The 23167-nt window shown below is 32.2% G+C and overlaps 1 protein-coding gene across 1 annotated transcript; it reads left to right on the top strand.

The window, feature by feature from the left end:
- Positions 1 to 4549: 4549 nt before the first annotated feature.
- On the top strand, positions 4550 to 12555 carry LOC114295761 (Melibiase family protein). Its single transcript, XM_028240071.2, has 14 exons — positions 4550 to 4843; positions 5771 to 5918; positions 6033 to 6290; positions 6787 to 6961; positions 7691 to 7752; positions 7862 to 8025; positions 8166 to 8263; positions 9572 to 9630; positions 9770 to 9904; positions 10192 to 10451; positions 10553 to 10712; positions 11036 to 11111; positions 11204 to 11254; positions 12030 to 12555. The coding sequence occupies exons 1-14, from the start codon at positions 4617 to 4619 to the stop codon at positions 12248 to 12250; spliced, it is 2094 nt and encodes a 697-aa protein (XP_028095872.2). The 5' UTR covers positions 4550 to 4616; the 3' UTR covers positions 12251 to 12555.
- Positions 12556 to 23167: the final 10612 nt, after the last annotated feature.

The raw sequence follows: 23167 nt of genomic DNA, 5'->3' as shown, positions 1-23167 counted from the left end.
AGATATTATTATTTTAATAAAATGTTGATTTTTCTTTAAGTATGTTTATATATAATTGTATAATTAAAGTTTTAATTGTAATATTATTCTTATACGTAAATATAAATTTATAATTTTTTTTGGTTCGTTAATGCTCATGAATAGGCTTGAATCCAAGTCAAACTTAAATCAACTCAACTTTAAATCCATTCGTTAAATTTTTATTAAGTTTGAATTTAAATTCATTAAAATTTTAATAAACAAATCTAAACATATGAAAGTTTGGCCCAGCTCATTTGCTGTTTGCAATCCTAATTGTGCAGCAGATACGTTGATCTGGATTTGAAGCTACTGAAAAAATGTTAAATTTGAATTGAACAATATGAATTTGTAGATTTAATTAATGAAATAGTTATGAAATCATTTTATAAACAAAACAGCTATTAAAATGGCATTTATTTACTTAAATACAATTATCACATTATTTTGAGGACAAATCAATTCTGTATAAATAATTTTTTTAAGCTGGTGTATTCTAATCGCAGCTTTTGACCCTCCAAACCACGCGTCAGGATCCTCAAGAGTAGAAACCTTACAGTAATCTCCTAAAGTTGGCTGAAAATAAACCTCATCAAAACAACATCGTATGAGTAATAAAAAAAAAAAAGAAAAAAAAGTAAGCTTCAAGTCAAAACATCGGAGGGTTCCTGCAAATATGAAGCATTAGAGAGAGAGGGAGAGAGCTGAGAGGAGGAGCAGGACATCGCCGCCCCGCCCCTTCCCATCCCCAACATGCCGCTGCCCCGCCAAGAAGGGGGGTGACTCATTTTATCTTCATTCTTCAGATTCTAAACGAAAAAACAACTGTGTTTTTGACTAAGTTTTATTTGAAACTCGCTTGATAAAAATAAGAGAACACGAATACTGATATTGAATACGAATATTCTTTAGTCCAAGTGTAAGCACACAAATTTACACGGCAATCATCTAAATAATCCTACAACCCATCAAATGTGTTATTTTTTGTCATGAAAAATGATCAAATATGTTATTTTTTAACTGACCATTACACAATTTATTACAGAGCCCACAGTTTGAACCTTGATACAAAACATAGCAAACTTTTTACTACCTAATAGCACTCAACAGATTCATATTGCCCCACCTAATACTGAATGGTAGGTGTTGCCACCAGACCCGATTCCGTTGCTTGGCATTGAATGACCATCGACTTAGAAGTGTTGGGTTTTTGTCTTCTTTCTGCTTCAAATCTTACCATAGCATAAAATCTAATTATAGTGGGAAGTTTTTTGGATTCTTCTCCTTTTGTGGTTCCTTTCATTATTTTGTTCTTTTCACCAGTGAGATCTTTGATGCATCCCCGCCTAGTTCTTCAAAAACTACCAACAAATTTTGTGTCAGGTTCAACCAAGATTTGGGAACATGATACCTGATAAACCCCAAAACTCCAAAAGAAATTATCAGAATATAGCGGCGCGGCAGCGGCAGTGGCGGCGGCGGCGGCCGCTCGTTGGGGGTGGGAAAGGGCGGGGCGGCGATGTCCTGCTCCTCCTCTCAGCCCTTCTCTCTCTCACTCAAAGCATCTCCAATGGGATTGTTAGAGGAGCTGCCAAAGCTATGGCAAAACTGAAAAAAAAAAAGAGATTTCCAATGGCCCGCTAGCTGTCATTTTTATTATCAAATTTGACAATAGAAATGACATTTGCCAAACATGTCATGTCATCAAAAATAATTGACTTTGGATGCAAAGCTCAGTTCAGTTCATCCCAAAATGTTTGAATATATTTTTTTAAACCAAGTTCACTAATATTTTTTTTTTTTCAAACATAATTCATTTATTTATTATAGCATTTGTTTCTTCAATTTTTTTTCTCTAAATAAATTTCATCAATTTTTGCATTTTCCAAACACAAATTTCAGAATGATCAGTCAATAATTTGTTTCACAAACTTCACAAATATTGGAAACAATTAGTCAATAACAAATTTCAGAATTATTAGTCAACACAAATTTCACAAATTTATATAAATTTCTGAAACAAACTAGTTTGAATTTATAAGATAAATACATGGGTTTCAATATGATTGATGAACTTGTTCTTCATCTTAACCAATTCATGAGTTTTGCATTGAGTTCCAATATTTGAAAATCTCATAAAAGATTTGTGGGTCTCTTGTATTTTTTTCCACCTAATTTGGTCTGAAACAGACATAGATAAGAGAGAGGGGAAATGGGATTGGTGGGCCTCTAAGAAAATGGTAATAGAGAAATGGGTTTGATGATGGTGAGATGAGATCTAAAGAAGGAGAAAGAGGGTGGATGGGTTTGATAAAGATGGAGATATGGATATTTCCAATCCAAGAAAGAAAGAAGAAAAAAGGCGCGTTTTGAGAAAAATCATCAAACAACTTGATCAAAAAGAAGAAGATGATTCCAGCCGAGAGAGAGACATAAATGTGTTGTCTTCAGAGAATGAGAGAAAGATGCTCAGCCTACTTTGATGAAAAAGAAGATGAGAAAGAGATAATGGTGTGTTGTCTTGGAAGGATGATTCTAGAGAATTAATCTCAACCATTGGTTTAGGGTACGTGGACAATGATGATTTTGTCTTGGAAATAAAAAGAGCCGTATCACTAAAAAATTTATATCTAAACAACACTTACAAACTTGAAAGGAAAGTTAGTTGAGATTTGCTAAAATAGCAAGTGACCACTGGAGAAACATTGCTATAATTTGACAAAATAGTACTATTCATTATTTGTCAAATTATAGCAATAACAATGCTATTTTAGCAAATACCATTAGAGATGTACTAATGCTTCATATTTGCAGAACCCTTCGATGTTTTGAATTAAAATTAATTTTTTTTTGTTTTAAAATTACACACCAAAATAATATCGTTTTGATGAGATTTATTTTTAACTGTTGGATTATTTACTCTAGGAGTTCGCTCTAGGGTTTCTACACTAGAGGATCTAGACGCACAAACCACTTTTACTTTATAAGAGCATCTCCAACCCACTAGGTATATGATGCTTGTTAGTCAAAATGCCTAATGTGACTCACTTTTTTCAACTCCAATGCACTAGGCATATGCTTAGGCATTTTGGCTCAGCTCACATTCACTAGCTACATGTAGCTAGCCTTCAAGGCTAGGCAAAATGTATTTAATCATTAATATTATTTCCCTCCATCTTTGTTGCTGACGTGACATTCTATAAAGTTAATAGTACCAAAAATGCTAGAGGTCCCAAAAATTCTACCAAAAGTTTTACCAAATGTCTCACATGGGTGTGGGACCCACATGGGACCCACATTGTGTGGGTCCCACACCCATGTGAGACATTTGGTAAAACTTTTGGTAGAATATTTAGGATCTCTAGCATTACTCTAATAGTATTTGGATGAATAGCTAAAATAAAGAGCATGGTTGGGGCAGAAACATGAAATCGTTGACAGGCAAAATAAATGTATACTTTATAGTAATATTTAGATAGGTAAAATGCCTACTACCATTGGAGATGCTCTAAAAGTTTCACATTTCTTTCCTTCTTTCCTTCTTTTTTTTTTAAATTTTTTTTAAATTTTTGTTCAGAAATTCTACTATTGCTATACTCTCTCAACTAGTTGCCCTGAGAGGTACATACAATTAGAAATAAAATTCTTAAATTAATATTGACCATTTGATTCTTTCCAAATGAGTTGCTTCAATTTACTTTATTTTATTTTACTTGTATTTAATTCATCAGATGCCTACAATTAGAAATAAAATTACTAAAATAATCCTGACCATTTGATTATTCCAAAATGATTTGCTTCAATTTATTTTATTTACCACCGGGTATGGTGGTAGAGTAGATAATGCATTAGCCGTCCACAAGGAAGAGAGAGCTCAAATTTGAGGGGAGATGAATTTTGCAAAATGAATGTATTGTATTTCGATTATAACTCTGTTTCTTATTATAGAGGTGAATGAAATTTATTATTATTTTATGAGTTAAATTAAATCTGATTATCAATTGATTATCCTAATATCAGGATTTTCGAATTCTATGATACTCCACGAAACATCCTTTTTCGATAAAAAAAATTATTATTTTTATGTATATTTTGCAAAGCGAAACAAATGACATAACAAAAAATATTTCCGCTTTCTTTCCACAAATGCCAAACACAGCCTTAACGTTGCGTGGTCTTTTGTTTTTTTTGAACTTGTTGCGTGGTCTTACCAACGTAAGTTGTTACATCGTTATCAACCCGAAGAACCGAACCTCGCAAGGATTGGTTTGACACGAAGGTTTGAGTTGGATTGGATTGAGTTGAAATTATTTTGATTGTAAAAATATAAAATAATTTTTTTAATTTAACAAGATAAAATATAAAATATAATTATTTAATTTTTAAAAAAAAAATTAAAAAAATTAATCTCAAATGAGATTTTTTAATAAGATTAAAATAATTAAAAAGTTATAAAATTTAAAAACTAACTCACATTCAAATGAGAAATGGCTTGGCATCACCTAATAATTATATATTTTTTATTTTTTTAATTATATTATATTATTATTATCCTGTACATCTTTTCGTAAAGATAGTTAGATCACTTCAAACCACAAATGCTCTCACCATGTAACGCCGTTAACCCTCACTTTTGCTCCGTTTACTACCCCTCTTTGTCTCTCATCTGTATCCATAATGCTCCCTCAATATATATATATATATATATAATTCAATATACCGATATACCCTCTCTCTCTCTCTCTCTGTCTTTTGAAGACACCATGAAGGCCTCTGTTTTCATCTCTCTCTGTTTCTTCTTCTTCATTCTGTTTCTTGTCCAAGGGTATGTCTCTAACTTGTGTCTTCTTTGCATTGTTTGATCTAATGGGTTGGTTCTTTATTTATTTTTACTTAATTGATTGGTAGCAAAGGAAACCTAGTTCATAGAATGCTGCTGTTTTGTTAGTAATGTATTTATTGATTTAGTAGTGGTAATCTTTGTCTGGAATTAAGTCTTGGTGAAGACCGAATGGTGGTTATAATTCCCAATTTAAGGAAATTTAATTTTTGAATTTTAATTGGGCTGATCAATTTCATTACCTTTTTAGCTCTGTTAAGTAGGGTGTAATCAGTTCGGTTCAGTTGGTATTGTGGGACAATTTAATACCCAATCAAACCTTTGGCTTTGTGGTTTTTCGGTTTAGTGTAAATGAGGAATTCACAGGAGGTTTTAAGTGTTTTATAAAAGGAACATGCTATTCCACAAGAAAAATTATACATAATTTTATATCAGAATGATGTAGCAGTGTTGTTTTTGTAATTAAATGTGTCTCGATGTGCTCTTTGTTCTAAATGATAGGTTCAAAACCCAGTTAAGTCATTATGCATAAGTTTTTTGTATGAATTTTCTGTTTATATATTACCACATCACGAATAAGTGAAGAGAGAGGATGAGAGTTGCTCTCTAAATGTCTTCCTCCTTAACTTTTATTGCAAAATGTATAGCAAAGGTCATTTATCTTCTCATATTTCCTGAATTGGAATAAAAAAGTGTACTTAAATATAATATTTCGGTTGGTATTGGTATAAATTCGACTGAAAATAAATAAAAAAATTTTGGTCCGTTCGATTTCACCAAATTTTCTTATAGTCCTATTGTTAAGTGCTTGCGTTTGTTGATACATTTTTCACGGATTTTTTTTGAGGTTATGTAGCTGAATTTAATAGTTTTATGAAACAAATTATGAGAAAAACCTATCACCCATTTCAGGGTATTCTCTAAGGGACAAGTAGAACATGCTAGCTTGCCACCAAGGGGTTGGAACTCCTATGATTCCTTTTGCTGGACCATCTCTGAAGAAGAGTTCCTGCAAAATGCAGAACTCATAGCTCAGCGATTGAAGGCGCATGGATATGAGGTCTTTAAACATTACTTAATAACCATATATTTAACATGTCAATGGTTGTTTTATAATTTTTAAGTACCCCTTAGAGATGGGCCTAACTGTTTGAATATTTTCGATCCAATGTAGTACGTTGTGGTGGATTATCTCTGGTATAGGAGGAAAGTCAAAGGTGCTCACACTGATTCTCTGGGATTTGATGTAATTGATGAATGGGGAAGAATGATTCCGGACCCTGATAGATGGCCTTCATCCAAAGGTGGGAAAGGGTTCAAAGAAGTAGCCAAGAAAGTTCATAGCATGGGTTTGAAATTTGGGATTCACGTTATGAGCGGTATAAGCACGCAGGCTGTCAATGCAAACACCCCTATCTTAGACACCATCAAGGTATTGCTCGTCAATCCTAACGTAACTCAATTTGATTTCTTCCTTATAAAATTAGAGGATGCAGTATTCTTTAAATTTATTCTTGGTATCAAACTGTAGAAAATAGGATTGAGATCATCTCCATTTCATAATCAATGGTTATGAAAGATTCATATCAACAATTTTTATTGGAAATTCAAAAAATGTTGAAGGAAGTTTTCAAACTTAAAATGACATGGTAGTTATTGACCATTGATTCTGGATTTTAATGATTGCAACCTTATGAAGTGAAATGGAGATCTCCATTTCCATCTATGAAATGGAAATGATCAAACTCCTAGCAAATATATTCAAGATCTGTAAACTATGCCATGATTGAGCCAATTACTTAATCTTTGAGTCTTGAATATAAGATACTTAGGTAGGAGGAAATGAAGGGGCATGTTAAATTAGGAAGAGAATCACACGCTAATTTTTAAACTTATTGCTTACATATCTGTTTCAAATTTTCCTTTAGGGAAGTGCTTATGAGGAATCAGGCCGGCAATGGCATGCAAAAGATGTAGGGTTAAAGGAGAGAGCTTGTGCATGGATGCCAAATGGTTTCATGAGTGTAAATACTAACTTGGAAGCAGGAAGAGCTTTCTTGAGGTCACTTTATCATCAGTATGCCGACTGGGGTGTTGATTTCGGTAATTGAATTCACCAGACAGAAAGTCATTCTGTTTTTAGTCTATATTCACCACCTCAGTGCATTCTTTAATACAAATCGGAGTATGTTGCATTTTGACATAGAAAGGAAGCAGACTATGTGATCATGTTTTACATGAAATTGAGTCCTCCTTTTGTCCTACATAGCATTTGAAGTTATTCTAGTTTTTCTTATTGTCAATTAGGATTTTAGGACATTGCATTGGTTTAGTTTGACGTATTCCATTATATAAAACACACAATTCACTTGGTGAAGCTATGCCACACATTTTTTCCATGCCCAAATTACCCTTATATAACTGCCCAAGTTTTTTATTTTAAATTTTGATTTCATCAGTATTTTTTTTCCTTCCATCTACATTCAAGTTTGTTTTGTTTTGTTTTTTTGGTTTTTTTTTTCCTGATGATGATTACAATCGTCTTTTATTTCTTAGCACGCATCACATGTACGCGTAGCCTTCTAGTTACTATAATTTGTGGTGATGGCTTTATTCTTTTAATGCCTTCAAATGCAACAGGAGCAAAATAAAGCCATTCATCTCTCTCAAGGATGACTTAATTCCATCAAATTTATGCATATGAACTCTATAATACAATAATACAATAATCAATTTACAAATGCATACGAACTCCATAATACAATAATCAATTGATCTTGGCAGTCATTTTAGTTTCCCATATCTCATTTATCCCATCTGTTTTCTTCTCAGTGAAACATGACTGTGTATTTGGTACTGACCTTAACCTAGATGAGATAAGGGTTGTATCAAAGGTATGTAAAGCACCTCTTTTCTACTGTAATGTTGATGATATTCAGCGCAACTTTTCTGTTTGGGGAAGTTCATATGTCATTATATCATTATCAAGTGCTTTCCTTGCAGGTTTTAAGGGGACTTAGCCGTCCCATTATATATTCCCTATCTCCAGGAACTAGTGCAACACCAACCATCGCAAAGGATGTACATGGCCTAGTAAACATGTATAGGATTACAGATGATGACTGGGATTTATGGGGAGATGTTGCTGGCCATTTTAATGTTGCCAGGTTGGTATAGTATTTTTCACTTCTGTTTGCTGGTTTGCCAATTCCAAGTTATCTATTTTCTTCTTTTTTTCTTCCCTATTTTATTTGGCAATTATTCTCCTCTTTTTTACCATATACGATGTTTTCCGCTTTCGTGTCAGGGACTTCTCCGCTGCTAATATGATAGGAGCTCAGGGCTTGCTGGGAAAGTCGTGGCCCGACTTAGATATGCTTCCACTGGGGTGGCTTACTGATCCAGGTATAACTCTTGGCAAGCCTAGTCTTGGGGTCATATTCACTGCTAGAAAGGGGCATTCATCTCGCCCTTAATAGCAGGTAACTCCTAGTGGAGTGACATTTCTTACTCAGAAATTCGATCTTTGCACTCCTAAGTAAAAAACTCACTCCCATTGAGGAAGAGACTCGCTTCCAACTAAGAATCTAAGATAAAACCTCTAAAACATACAAATTTCAAAGAAACAAAAGAAAAACAACTCAAATTTTTTCTAATACTTAATATTTATTTATACTTGAAAAAGATAATTTATAGTTGACATCTTCGTAGCAGGAAACTCCTATGGGAGCCTCACACCTCGCTCCAAAACCTCATCCTTGCAGCCGTTCTTAAACTTTTCTATAGGACCCTTGCTCTTGCTTTGTGCAACTATGGTTGATGTCAATCTCTAATATTTATTCATATTACAATTAAGTAGAAAAATATATTTGTGATGCAAGATTTAAGTCACTTGATTCTATAGGCTAGGAAAATACTCCACTCTCTGAATTTGGAGGTCAGTGGTAGGATAAGTTGTTCAAATATTGTAAGCTTGCTTCTATGAAACAACTCTTGGTATTAATGAAATGCTTGATTCCTTTTACTTTAAGAGAACTGCTAACATAGGATGAGGCCATCTTGTGTTACACAAAGTCACCAATTGTCCCAAAAGCTTAGGTTTTGTTAGGAAATGGCCCACTAATGTATGTCAAGCAATACAATGTAATCCCGTTTTGCACGTGGATACACAAACATCCATATATAGAGAGAAGAAAGAATGCAAATGGGGACCAAATGCAAATGGAGAAATTTGAATCCAAGACCTCTCCCACCCTGAGTTCTTGATGTCATGTCACAAATACAATTTAGAGAGAGAAAAGGAGGTATTATATTATTCTTCCATATCATTGTTACAATGCTTATTGCTATAAATTATATAAAGAGAGAACTCTAAAAGATGCACAATACAACTACAAAGATAACAAAGGAAACTACCAAAAATACGCATTCCTTTTACAGGTACATCAGTGTGTGCATAATCTTTGAGTTGCAGCAGACAATATTGTGGAGCACAGCCACATGCTTAATTATCCATTCTTTTAATTTCAGGAACAAAGATTTGACCCAAGATCAGTCCCATTTGGGCAAATTTTACCAAAAGTTACATGGATTTGACCTCATGGCCTTGGAATACCAAAGCAAAATAATACTACATTACATCCTCTAAATTTAGAAGTTTAGTTCGAAAGGATGAAAAGCCTTAATTAATTGGATATACTAAATTATTAATAGGTTCGAATGAAGGTCCACACAGAAGTTCTAATCTTAATCTAGACGAGCAAAAAACTCAGGTACGCTTTTTTTATTTGGGTGAATAAAAACTCAGGTATGCTGATGTAGGTATTAACTGAGTTTGTTTTTCGTACTTCTCATGTTCTGTAACTACTTTCTGTTTTGAAACAATTGTGTTTTTTTTTTTTTTTTTGACAGATGACTTTATGGTCCATGGCCAAGTCTCCGCTCATGTTTGGAGGGGATATGAGAAACCTTGATGAAACCACCTTCAATCTCATCACAAGCCCTACCCTACTAGAAATAAACTCCTTCAGCTCAAACAATATGGAGGCAAGTGAACTTGCCTATTTTTGTGACTCCTAGGTAGTGTTTGGTTGACTAGAATGAAAATGGAATGGAATGGAATCGTTATTTCTTAACCTGCCTATAGAATGACCACTCACTTACAATGGTGACTGACGATTCGTTTTACAACATTTTTTGGTGGACCACGCGTAAGAATTAACACTCTTATGAAATGATCATTCCCGTTCCATCTTCTTTTGAGTAAACCAAGCACTTCCCTAGTCCTAAAAATTGACAAAACAGAGCCATAAGATGCTATTTGTTGCACACAGTTTCCGTATGTTACTGGAACAAATGGTCTCCGATATAAAAACCGAGGCCTAAACTCGCAGTCAAGAAGTTTGGAAGACATGAATGCACCAGAAACCAATATTTTTGGTCTCACTAGCTGTATGGATCCCAAAGCAAAAAATTGGTCCATTAAATCCCTTGATAATGAGCTTGAACAAGTCTGCTGGAATTGGAACGGAAGCAGAAGAAGCAAATATGAGGCACCTCTTTGCTTGTACACGAGAAAACCGCTTTTGGAATCGTAAGTTTGCCCTTCCCTGATTGGCTTGTGCTATATCAATTGTTGCATGATTTTCATTGTTTCCTATTTTATAGTTGACTTGCTAATTGACATTGATGTAGAGATGAAGAGATGATGTATAAGCAGCAATATCAAGGGAAACTTCATTTATTTGCAACAGACTCGATGGAGTTTTGCTTGGATGCTTCTCCAAAAAGGAAGCATACTTCCAAAGAGTTCAAGAGAGGTTCGTTTTCACCGTGCAAACGGGACACTAACCAGGTATGTTTAGTTTCTACTAAGGTGTTCAGCTATCTTTAGGCTGTGTTTGGATTAAAGATTTGACTAGAGATTTGTGGAGGGAAAAGAAAAGGGAAGGACAAAGTGAAAAAAAAAAGAGCTTTATTAATTTCTAGAAGTTTATTTCTGGCAAACAGTGGGCTGTGAGATGTAAACATCTGTATTAATTCCTTTTGATTTATACAACCACAGCCATAAATCTTGTGTTTTTATTAATTTATTTATATTTATTCTTGTCTACGAAAATTTTAATTTACATTACTCGAATGAAAGAAAATTAATGACTGACACATCTAGTCTAACAGATGTGGGAGCTGAAACATGATGGAACTCTGCAAAGCAGCTATTCTGGTTTATGTGTGTCAGTAAATACTATCAAAGGTGATATGTTTAAAGCCGACTACAATTCTGTAACAAACATTTTAGTTATTTTAGACTTCGTATTTTCCAAATACTGATTGATTTTCATGCAGTTAATGCTGGTTTTGGAGGAATTCGCTCTTGGATTGCTACAGGAAGAAGAGGTTCAGTTTCCTCATAACTCTTGATTATTTCTAGTTGAAGGAATATCCTTGGTTGTTTGAAAAATACTTATGGAAATAATGAGTTTTGAGAGGCTCTTAATGACTGGAATGGTTGGTTAAGGATGGTCCACTTCAAAAGTGTTTGAATTAAGTGAAAAACCATCGGCCAAAAGATAGTCAAGTAAAGATTAAACCTTTTTTTCTTGGGTTTGCAACTCCTACAAATAAGGTACAAGGAGTTACAAACGTCAAAAATTACTGCATTTCCTTGACCTAAACAAGGTGTCACTATGAAGCCTATCCTAACACCAGTTGGTTTTAGGCAAGATGGTGGGAACTCTGTCTGACAAGTGGTATTAGATCTAGCCTATAGGTCATGGGTTTGAGTTGCAGGAGCATCATCGTGAGGGAGTCATTGTCGGTGTACACAATGCCACTCCCTGCGACATCTCCAAAAACATACAATTAGTTTTAGGCGAGATGGTGGAACTCGGTCCAACACAAGGTATAAGGATTTGTGAATTTACTAGAGATTTATCTGACTGTACCAAAATGTTGGATGCTATACTTATGCAAATACTTGGAAAAGTCTACAACCAGCCAAAGTTGCTTAATCTAAGGCGCTGAGAAAAGCCTTTCCTTTGAGGTTTTTAGCATAAAGTTCACCCTTTGAGAAAAGGCTTTTTAGCATGCCTTCAATTCATTTCTTGGTTTATGATTTTTTACTCATTTTTTGTTATTGTTTCAATCTACTAATTGTTCTCTCTCTTTTCAGGAGAATTATATGTTGCTTTTTTCAATTTGAATTCTGAGAAGACTGTAATATCTGCAAAGCTATCGGATCTGGCTAAAGCGCTTCCAAGTAAACATTTTAATGATGTCTCATGTACGTGTAAAGAAGTATGGAGCGGGAAAGATATGGGAGAAGTGAAACATTCAATCTCAATGGCAATAGAAATGCACGGATGCGCACTGTTTATCTTACATTGCAAGTAGGTGCTGCTGATCGCGCCTTTGTTTTAGCTATCGAGTGCAGATGTAATGTTGTGGAATTTATATGAGTTGCGATATATGAAACCTTTCTGGTGTATGTAATCTTATTATGTGTTGAAATAAATGAACCATGTTGTAGTGGTTCTCCCTTCTTATCTTACAGATGTAATTGGGCAACACATTTGTCTGTCGGTGAGAGCCCGTGAACATAGCATACGGGCAACAAGTTTGTTATGAGTCGGTGAACCACGTGGTAGGTACTATGGTCCTTTGGGTCATAGTAGCCAATAAACAGGAGTATATCACTAGGACTTGTGTGTTCATAAAGTTATCTGGGTTATGGTTACATAATTTGTGGCTTGTGACTTGAATTGCTGGTTTTTAGAACCTATGGTTAGTTTTCATGGGTTCATTGATGGATTTGGCTTAATTTGAAGTTTAGAAGAGAATTATGAAATTTTATTAGTTTTGGATACTTTAATGAATTTTTGAAAGTGGTTGGGTGTAGTGTAGGTTGGTGACTATTACTTGTCTATTTTTATTTGGTTTATTAGACAGTATATGGCATTGTACAAATGGTGTTAAATGAATCTCATACTTCGTATGTAATATGTACCGTATTTTATTTTACAAGTATTAGAATTATTAATATTTGGATTGTCTCCAGACCACTGGGATTTTAGCTTAACCCCCACTAGACCTTGTAGGTATTGTTCAAGCTTTGGTCCAAAGTTGAGTTGCAGCTGATTGAGGGCTCTTGGTGTTCTTTTTATGATTTTATTTCTTTTTTGAGTATTTGATATGAAAAATTTCATTTGTGGAATTCTTCTATTGGTCTTTGGAATTGGGACAATGTAGATGCTCTGGTGCATTAGTTAAAGAGTGGGGTAAATTATAAATACACCCCGAGATTTAATTAAAATATAAATTACCTCTTGTGGTTTTAGAAATTACATTCTATTCTTGAAGTTTTTAATTTCATAATAAATCGCCTCTTTTATTAATAAATCATGAAATAATAACAATTTCTAATGATGCTAGAAATATGATTCAACTAATAATGTAAGTAATTTTAATTATTGTATAGGAGAGTAATTATGAATTTTATTTTTTTAATTAATTTTGTTAAATAAAATTTTTTGACAATGAGGTATTTATAATTTTTTAAATCGCATGGAGTAATTTATATTTTAAGTAAATTTTAGATAGTGTATTTGTAGTTTAATCTTTAGAGTGTACCAACTTTGGACCCACATTTAATTTAGATTTTTATTTATTTATTTTATTTTAAAAATTTTAAAGGGGCTTAATATTTAGCTAGACCTAATTTGGGGTTGTTGAACCTTCACTAGCATAGTTCAAAAAAAAAAGTAAAACCTTCACCACTTGCAGTTTGTACTTAGGCCTCGTTTGGAAACATGTTATTTTAGTAATTTTTTAGCTATTTGACTAAAAAAGTAGATAAAAAAACTTATATGTTTGGGATGACTTTTTGGATAATTACGAAAAGATATGTAAAAAGTAGAGAGAAAAAAAAATCTTTGATTTTTTGGTATGAGTTGTTGACTTTTTGGCTAAAAAGATAACTTTTTGGCTTTTTAGCTAAAAAGGTAAGTCCCTAAACGGGGCCTTAGACTAGGCCTAGTTTGGCATAACTCAAAAAAAATAAAAAGTTACTATTCTATTTAAGTCACATCATCTTATTTAAATCACATCATCTCTCTACCATATCACTTCAAACTCAACCCATATTTCACTTTTTTTCGTAAAAAATCAAAAAATGCACTTATTTAGATCATGTCAGTAGTCTTATCTGTTCCTAATAAAATGGATTTTTTGTCATCTAATTACCTTAACTAACTTCATTCATTCCTCAGATATGCCAACTTTGGATTGTTGATTCAATTATTGGTGAGAAAACCAGGTGGGAGGAGAATAATTCTCATCACCTTCTTTACTAATCACATTTAATTTGAGACATCATATGACTGTGACCTTGGAGCATCAATAGCTTCTCCATTTGGTATGACAACATTCGTTGACAAACTTCACTAACAGATTATAATATAAAAACACTTATTTTAGCAATGTAGTATATGTTCTGTTAAAATAGCACTATAGCACAGGATAGCACACCGTTATTTTGTACTACACTAGTAGTAATAGAGCAATTTGTTGTAAAAATATATAAAGCGTGCTTTTATTGTGCTAAAATAACACAAAACTGTGTTATTTTTTGACAACATTGTGAGGTAATTGTTTGACAACATTGTCAAAGAGGTCGTTTGTTATTTTTATTTTTTTTAATTTAAATTGAAATAAGAACTTATTCAGTATATTAGTTTTATTTTGTTGTTTAAGAAACTAATTTCAAAATTTTTAAAAATTTGAAAAAAAAAATATACCTTTATTTGTTTTGAAATAAGTTTTCATTTTTCTTCTCTCACTCTCATCACATCTTGCCACCACCCACTGTTGATTGCCAATCGGCTACCTGCCAACAATCTCTCGTGAGTTCGGATCACTTTTTAGGCTCCGTTTGACAATAGTTTTTTTGATTATTTTAATTACAAAAGATAAAATAAGTTATTTTAATCACAACAAATAAAATATCACATCTAACTCATAATCATTACACTCTTCTCTTATAAAAAAGTCAAAAAGTCAAAAAATTCTTCCCAAATCAAGTTTTTTAACTTAGGCTAAAATAGTCAAAAAAACTAAAAAGTCAAAAAGTTAACCCACTTTCCAATCGGAGGCTTAGGGTTGGTTTGAGATGTTCTAAAAAAGTGTACTTTTTGACTTTTTGGCTTATATAGGTTGGGTTTGGGTTGGGTTTGATGTGATGTGTTAGAGAGGTGATGTGATTTAAATAAGATGATGTGAATTAAATAGGATAGTGACTTTTTGACTTTTTATATTATTTAGTGTACCCTAAACCAAGCCTTAGTGACTCTTTAATGATAGGTCTGTCATCCGTGCTCTCCAGAAAAAATTATTAGTTAGTTTAAGAACGTCACATAGTAATACTCTTTATTAATACAAAATTATCATGTTCCTTATATTTTGCAATCATCCAATATAAAATCGTAGCCTCTTTTACCGATCACAATATCACTGAAACACTATGGATTATTTTGAAAAATTGGTTAAAAGCTAAATTTTTAATTTTTTTTGACTTTTTTTAAAAAAATGTATGAAAAATAAAGAAATAATCATTGTGTTTGGTTCCTATTTTCTAAACTCATTTTTTTAAAATTTTTTTTTTAGAGTTTTTGTTTTGTTATTTTGAAAACCAGACAAAGTTTTTTTAAAAACTAAAATAAGAGTATTTTTTGATGTGACAATTTAAAAAAAAAAAATTGTTTATCTCCTTAAATTGAAGGAAACCTGAATTTGTAATAATGTATATTTTTGAAAACTAAACAAAAATCTTTTCAAATCACTTTTTGAAAAAATAATTTTAAAAAATAAAATCAAACATGATAAATGTGACTCAAAATAAATTAAAAATCAAAATTTAACTTTTAATTATATTTCCAAATTAAACTCATCTAATAGTAGACTATTTTGAAAAGATGATTATAATTAATTTTTTAATTAAAAATAAATTATAATAACTTTTTATAAAAAAATAAATAAATTATAATTTAAAAAATAGATTATAACCGACATTCTCAAAAACTCCGTGTGTCAAAAACCACCAATAATTTCACGTGCTCTAATCACACCTTGTTGTTTGATGACACTTCTTTATTTTAGAACAATTGTTTGATGACATTTCAGATTCGACTAATCACATCTGTCCGCAATCTAACAAATCCAGATTCGTCTAATCAATCACCACTCCCAAAGTTTCTGTCAAGACTCGGGAAGCAATGAATGACAGGTAGTAAATAGCCTTATTTTATGTACTTTTTGGGTTCGTTTTGGGAATCAGATCCCCTCCTTGATTTGTTACTTGTTTAGCCATTAGACTTATTTTTAAACTCAATTTTTAATTATTTAAATTGTTTATATTTTAAAATTTATTAAATATATTATAATTATAAAAAATTAAATTGATCAAATATCAAAAATTATATATTTGGATCATCGAATTAAAAATTATTTTTTTTTTAAAATTTAATAAATAATTTTCCAAACACATAGGCCTTGTTTGGTTTGTTTTTAAGAAAAAATTGTAGAAAAAATTCTCTACAAATAAATTTTCAAGAATAATCAAACCAAACAAATTTTTCTAAAAAAAATTTCAAAATTTTGTTTGGTTACCAACTTTCCAAAATCACTCTCTCTCTCTCTTTCATACACATCAAATCAATCATTTTTTTTTAAAACTCTTTCCCCAAAATAATTTTCTAAAACCATTTTTGAAAAAAAGTAAACTAAATAAGTTTTATCTCAAAAACTACTCTACAAACACAAACCAAACACACCCATACTTTCTGATATCCAATCAACTTGATTTTTTACAGGTATAATATAATCAACAAATTTTAAAATGTAAACGGTCTAGATAATTGAAATTGAACCCAAAAGTGAGCTCAATAATCTTACAAGTAGGAAGTCAAAGTGGAAAGTCAAGAAGGGAATCCGGATTCTCGTTTCGGAATTGTGAGTTTGGTTTTTAATTTTTTTATTATTTTAGTTTAGAATAAAAAAATCTTGTTTTGAATAAATTTTTTAATTTTTTAAATTTTTATAAAGAAAAAAATAAAATAATTATAATTTAGATATAATATTTTATCTTATTAAATTAAAAAAATTATTATATTTTTTTATAATTAAAAAAATTAAAAAATTTGGCAGGCCAAACGAAGATTTTTTTAAATCGGATTCTTCTAGTTTTGGGTCCTATTTATTGGCGCCTTGTTTGGTGTCAAGAATATAATAGCCTCAGCCTCGATACCCACACTCTCTCAAAATAAATATATATATTCAGCTATCCAAACGCACCAATGAACATGCGTTTCACACTACCCGCCGCCGCGTAGTGCCTTCTAAAATATATAATTGAGTCTTCTTTTTCCTTATCTCCTCTGTCTCACACGTACGTTTTCTCTATTATTAATTGGCCCTGTTTGGCGAAAAATTATTGATTCCACTAGGAGTACTACGTGATTTTGTTGTTATTCAATCATAAATTATTATATTGTTTTAATCATTTAATATAAAATTATAGATTTTATTCTTTTAATCAATGCCAAATATGTAAAGCCCCACGTAACATTGCTTCTAAACTAACCAATTGTTAGAAAATTAGTTTTTGAATGTCAATTTTTTAGAAACTTTGTGCTAATTATTAAATAGGATCCACACATCTGTTTGGATGGGTCCAAGCGGTAACGTAATTGTTGCTAGGGGTATACATGATGTGATTCAAGCAGTTTGAGAGTAAAATTACAAATTAAATGACGGATTGGTGAATTAACGGATTGACAAATTACGGTTTGAGTGATTCTTGACGGATTGGTAGATTGAAAAATATTATAACTAATATCATACATTTGCATAATATACAATACTAATCTGTATAATATTTTATATATCTATACTATATATTAAGCAAAAAGAGATTTTAACCCCAAAGTCTGTGAGAGTTTCAATATCCCAATCTAAATTTTTTAAATTTTTTATTTAAAAAAAAAAACTCAACATTTATTGATTTGGTCAAAATCCTCTGATCAGCATTTATTAAAATTTTCCAATCAACATGTCTTTCCACATGCCTGTATTTATTGATTTAGTCAAAATTCCCTGATCAACATTTAAAATCCCCCATACAAATAATTATAGATACAATCCGTATATAGTTACTGCAGTACCATTTTCAAGTTCTCCCATACACTAAGGTTAGTGATAAGATTAAGATTGTTAAATTACTTTTATAAAAAATCTTAAAAAACATAATTTATATATTAAAAAAAATCTAAAACAAATATAAATATCTATAATTTAAGGGCTAGTATATATATAACACAAAGTAATTTTACATAATATGTTTTATATATATATATATATATTAATTTGTAATGAATTTCATATCTTAAATCTCTTTCACACTCATTTGTATTTTGATATTTTATTACAGGTTAAAAAATATATATATATATATATATATTACTTATAGCAGAACAAAGCGGTTTAGAAGGCGGATTATAAATTTTAAAGTTTAAGCTGCATTTAGCGGTTAGAGCGGTGCAGATTAATGCAGATTGATGCGATTTTAGCGGATTGAACGGTATTTTACACAGCCCTAATCGTTGCCGTGTGGAGAACAAGAATATGTATTTAGTTAGCAGAAATCAATTTTTGTACGAATGAAAATTGATACCAAAGTGTGCCTCGTAGAACATGTTACATGTTTGAATAAGGTGGAATTTTCTTGTCCCACATTGGAAATGTAGAAGAAGGTTGAAGTGTATATAAGGTTGAAGTCTCTAGTTGGACTTTTAGGCTTGGGCCCTAAGGGCACCGTAAGTTTTATGAGAAGGAGAGTAATGGACCATGATGGATTGGACCAAAAAACAACATGTGTACTCTGTCGACCAAGGCTGAGCGCGGGTGTGGGTGCGTGATGTGGGGTTGAGTTGAGTCAGCCCATTGTTTATCTTTTTGGGCCAAAAAACTTTGAATTTGAATTTAAATTTTTGCACTAAAATTTGAACTTCAGATTCAAGTCTTTGCACCAAAATTCGAAATTCAAAATTTTGAATTCCAAAAGCTGGTCTTCTCTAAATAGGTACTGTTTTGGTGAATAGATACCTTCCCTCAGGCCATGTCTTTTCTTCCTTCTTCATACCTATTTGTTCAAATCGAACAGGTACTTTCATGCCTATATATAAGTAGTCCCCATTCCCGATTTTGTCATTTCCGAATATCACCAAGTCTCTTGCATCCTTCCTATTCATCTTCATCAGTGTGTCTAAGTGTTTGTGAGTGCGAAACATAAACTTTGGTTCGTTGAACAATCAAAGAGAGTACTATCTTTGCTTGTGGTGATTGTTGTATCCTGGAGACAGGATATCCGTTGTTCTCGAGTACCATAGGAGAGAACGAAATTCTATTTTAAAGACATAGTGTTCAAACACTGGCCTCAATCACAATCGTGTTTTCAATCTGTGGAAATTCTGTAAGATTTAATTTTGTAGTTTATTTTATTTATTTATGTTTATTTTCTTTAATTAATTTTTGTTGAAATTTATCTTTAACACCAATAATTCTCCTGTTTGGCAATGGTTTTTTTTGGCTAAAAAAGCCAATAAAAACAAAATAGACTAAAATCGCTAATAAGACAAAATACCACATCCAAACCATAATTATTTCATCTTTTCTCTTACAACCATCAAATCAACTAAAAAAAACAAAAAAAAACAATTAACTCTTCAAACACAAATTTTTTAACCAAACTAAAATAGTCAAAAACTTAAAAAATCAACTAAAATAACCCACTTCATAAACAAGTTCATTAGATAATTAATATTTTATAGTAAAAAAAGACCTTTCAACCACAAAATTTCAAATCTCCACTATCTCTCCTCTCAAATTATGCCTACAAATAAATAGAATGGATTCAAACCGTTGGAAAATAAGAAATATTACACAACAAAAGTAAACGGATTCGGGCATACCTTTTATGTTCAAACAGAATCCATGGATTATGTGGGTGAATCACGTGCTTTCATTGAAGTCATTGAACAATTCCCAACAGTGGAATAGAACTACTAGAGAACTACTCACACTATTTACATTATAAAGACTATTATATGTTTTTATGGAGAGAAAAAGAATAGAGAGTCTAGGAGAGAGAGAGAGATACTGATTACCTATATAGTTAAATTCTTATTTTCCCAAATATAATACGTATATTATATGGGAGAATTATAACCACCTACAACTCTATCTCCTCAAGAGATGAGATAATGGGTTAATCACACCTATCCCCAAGATAAGTTAATCCAAGTCCACTTTGACTAAATCTATCATTGTAGGTCTTGGTTCATGCCACAATGGGAAACCTAATCGGGTATGAGTTCTAAACCTAACCCAATTTCTAACATCTCCCACTCGAACATGTATTGGCATGACACTACGCTTCCTTTATCTCAATTTATCCATCAAACATGATCATACTAGCCAGTGGGTCATACGACTGCTGAGAACACTTGTATGTGGGAACTCTACACTAGAAACTTAAAAGAGCCAGTATACAGACATCAATCTGAAAATAAAATAAAAATCTCTCATATACACCAGACTCATCCAATTACACTTGTCTAAAAACATCTCTAATCCCTTAAAAAGAGCATGTTTGACCCTCTTAAATATTACAGTATATTCACACTCAATCTGCCTCTCATACAAAGCGATATGAGTTGCCGGCATTGAATATACAACAGAGGTGTAATATTATATGATCTTCCCTTCGCCCTAATGTCATTTAGTTTAGGATTGATCATTTTCCCTGTGATGTCCCTCAAGGCCGAATCATACATGACTGCAAGCAATATACCAAAGTAGCAGAATATCAACTCCTTACCTTATGACATAGTCAAAGCTCACAAAATGGTACAAAAGTGAAAGTCATATCAATGATGACACATAAGACTTACACGGTGACGAAACAAGGATCCATTCTCTCACCTCATTATTTAGTCGCCAAGCACATGTAGTATGAATACATGCTACAGTGTAGCAACTCTTCCAAAGAGTGACGTCATATTTGATACACCGTACAGATAGTTGCTCTTGCGCACAAGTCACTTTTTAGCGCCTAACCCGAATTCTCTATTTGCTTACATTCTAGGCACCAAATGAGATCTCACATCCGGCTAATCATAGCAGGCAGAACATAGAAAGTGGGTACTAACATCCATGTCTGGTCTTTAACACGACCTTATCTTGGTTGTAACCAAGGTGACATATATAGTGGATAATTTTAAGCCTCTCTTGGCTCCAAATAAAATAAACCACTAGTTTCATCCTTGCTTGCTCCCAAGCGCCAAGGGTGATTGTTCATGTGAGTGAGCTAATCTTGCTTGCTGACATCATCATTTACTAATCATTATGCCATAAACCACAATAGCATAAATATCCAATAATCTCACAAAAATAAGCGATCGATTGAAAAGCACAACCATAGTTTGCGCGATTCAAGATTCCAAACATAGGGCCTATTAGTACCTCTTGTGATAGGCATATATGACGGAATCTACCATGTGCGCCTCATATGAAGTGGTTCAAGATCATTACCTCTTGCGCAACTACCTCTTTAAAAACATTCTAGTGACCAGTTTGCACTCATCCAAGATGCGCCCAACAAGCGCATTGAATCTTACAAGGGACAAATTTATACATTACCAGTAGAGCATCTTATCCACAGTCTAATGAACAAGGTTAAGGTCTAAACTACTCAATTGACCATTTACAAAAGATAACACTCATCATGTCGAATATGCCCACATAGCCTACTTCAAGCTTCCACAACAAAAAGTCAAGGAATATAGGTCATCTATTTTTTTTAGAGACAATCTACGGATTCACTCAATGGCTAAGGATCTAGCTTTTATTGATAGGTAAGTCAATGTGTTTGCAATTTCACGTCTAGAATCATTTTAGGATATTTTTGTAACAATCCTAACCCATGATAAACGTTAATTCATGCTTAATTATGTCTAATAAATAATTAAAGTGAAATGTTGCATCATATGTTGCCTTATGTGTGTGTATATATCTGTTTAACATAGAAAGATCTGTTTATGTTTTCACTTCGGTTTACGAATTAAAGGCCTTATCGGCATCTGATTTAGAAATTGACTTGATTTATGTGTTAATTGAAATTTTTAGAATTTTATGGTAGGTTCAATTGAAATTCGATTCGGAACGATTAAAAATAATAATAAAAAAATCCTAATATTTGTAGTATTAGAAGTGATCTTGGTAGAGAATTTGAAAATGATGATTTTATTATGTTTTGTGATGAGTTTGGAATTGATCGTAATTTTTCTGCCCCTAGAACTCCTCAACAAAATGGTGTGGTTGAAAAAAAAAATTGAGCTCTTGAAGAAATGGCCCGTACTATGTTTTATGAAAATAATTTGCCTAAATATTTTTGGGCGAAAACCGTTAACACTGTATGCTATGTTGTAAACTGAGCTATGATTATTATTGAGAAAACCCCTTATAAAATTTGGAAAAGTAGAAAACCTAATATTAGTCACTTGCGTGCATTTGGTTGTAAGTGCTTTGTATTGAATAACAATAAAGATAACTTAGGAAAAATTGATGCTAAATCGAATGAAGCTATATTTCTTGGTTATTAAATTTTCAGTAAAGCTTATAGAGTATTCAATAAAAAAACTCTACTTGTTGAAGAATTTGTGCATGTTGTTTTTATGAATCTAACAACATTATTTCCAAGAATCTTATATGTAATAATATTGTAGAAATTAACCAATCATGGAGAGCATTTACATAAAAGAAAATGAAGAAAATTTATTACGCGAACATGAAGAAGAAATGACAATGGAGAAACTTCAAGAAATATATGCTCTTCAAGAAATATATGTTCTTCCAGAAAATGACTTAAATCTACCGAAAGAATGGAAGTATGCTCATGGCTACCCCAAAGACCTTATCATAGGTGATGCGTCAGAAGGTATAAAAACTTGTTCCTCTGTTAAAAATGTTTGTGGTAACTTAGTGTTTGTTTTACAAATTGAACCAAAATCGTTTTTAGAAGCTGCAAATGATAAAAACTAGATTTTAGCAATGCAAGAAGAATTAAATCAATTTGAAAAGACTGAAGTTTGGTTTTTAACCCCTCGACCTAAGGATCATCCCGTTATTGGTACAAAATGAGTTTTTTGAAACAAAATGGATGAATCTGGAGTTGTTACTAGAAATAAAACTAGATTAGTA

This window comes from Camellia sinensis, chromosome 10 (assembly GCF_055761805.1).
Source record: "Camellia sinensis isolate YWXY chromosome 10, ASM5576180v1, whole genome shotgun sequence".
NCBI classification, from domain to species: Eukaryota; Viridiplantae; Streptophyta; class Magnoliopsida; order Ericales; family Theaceae; genus Camellia; species Camellia sinensis.
Note: the sequence above shows the minus strand (reverse complement) of the source record. Positions and strands in the feature narration are given on the sequence as shown.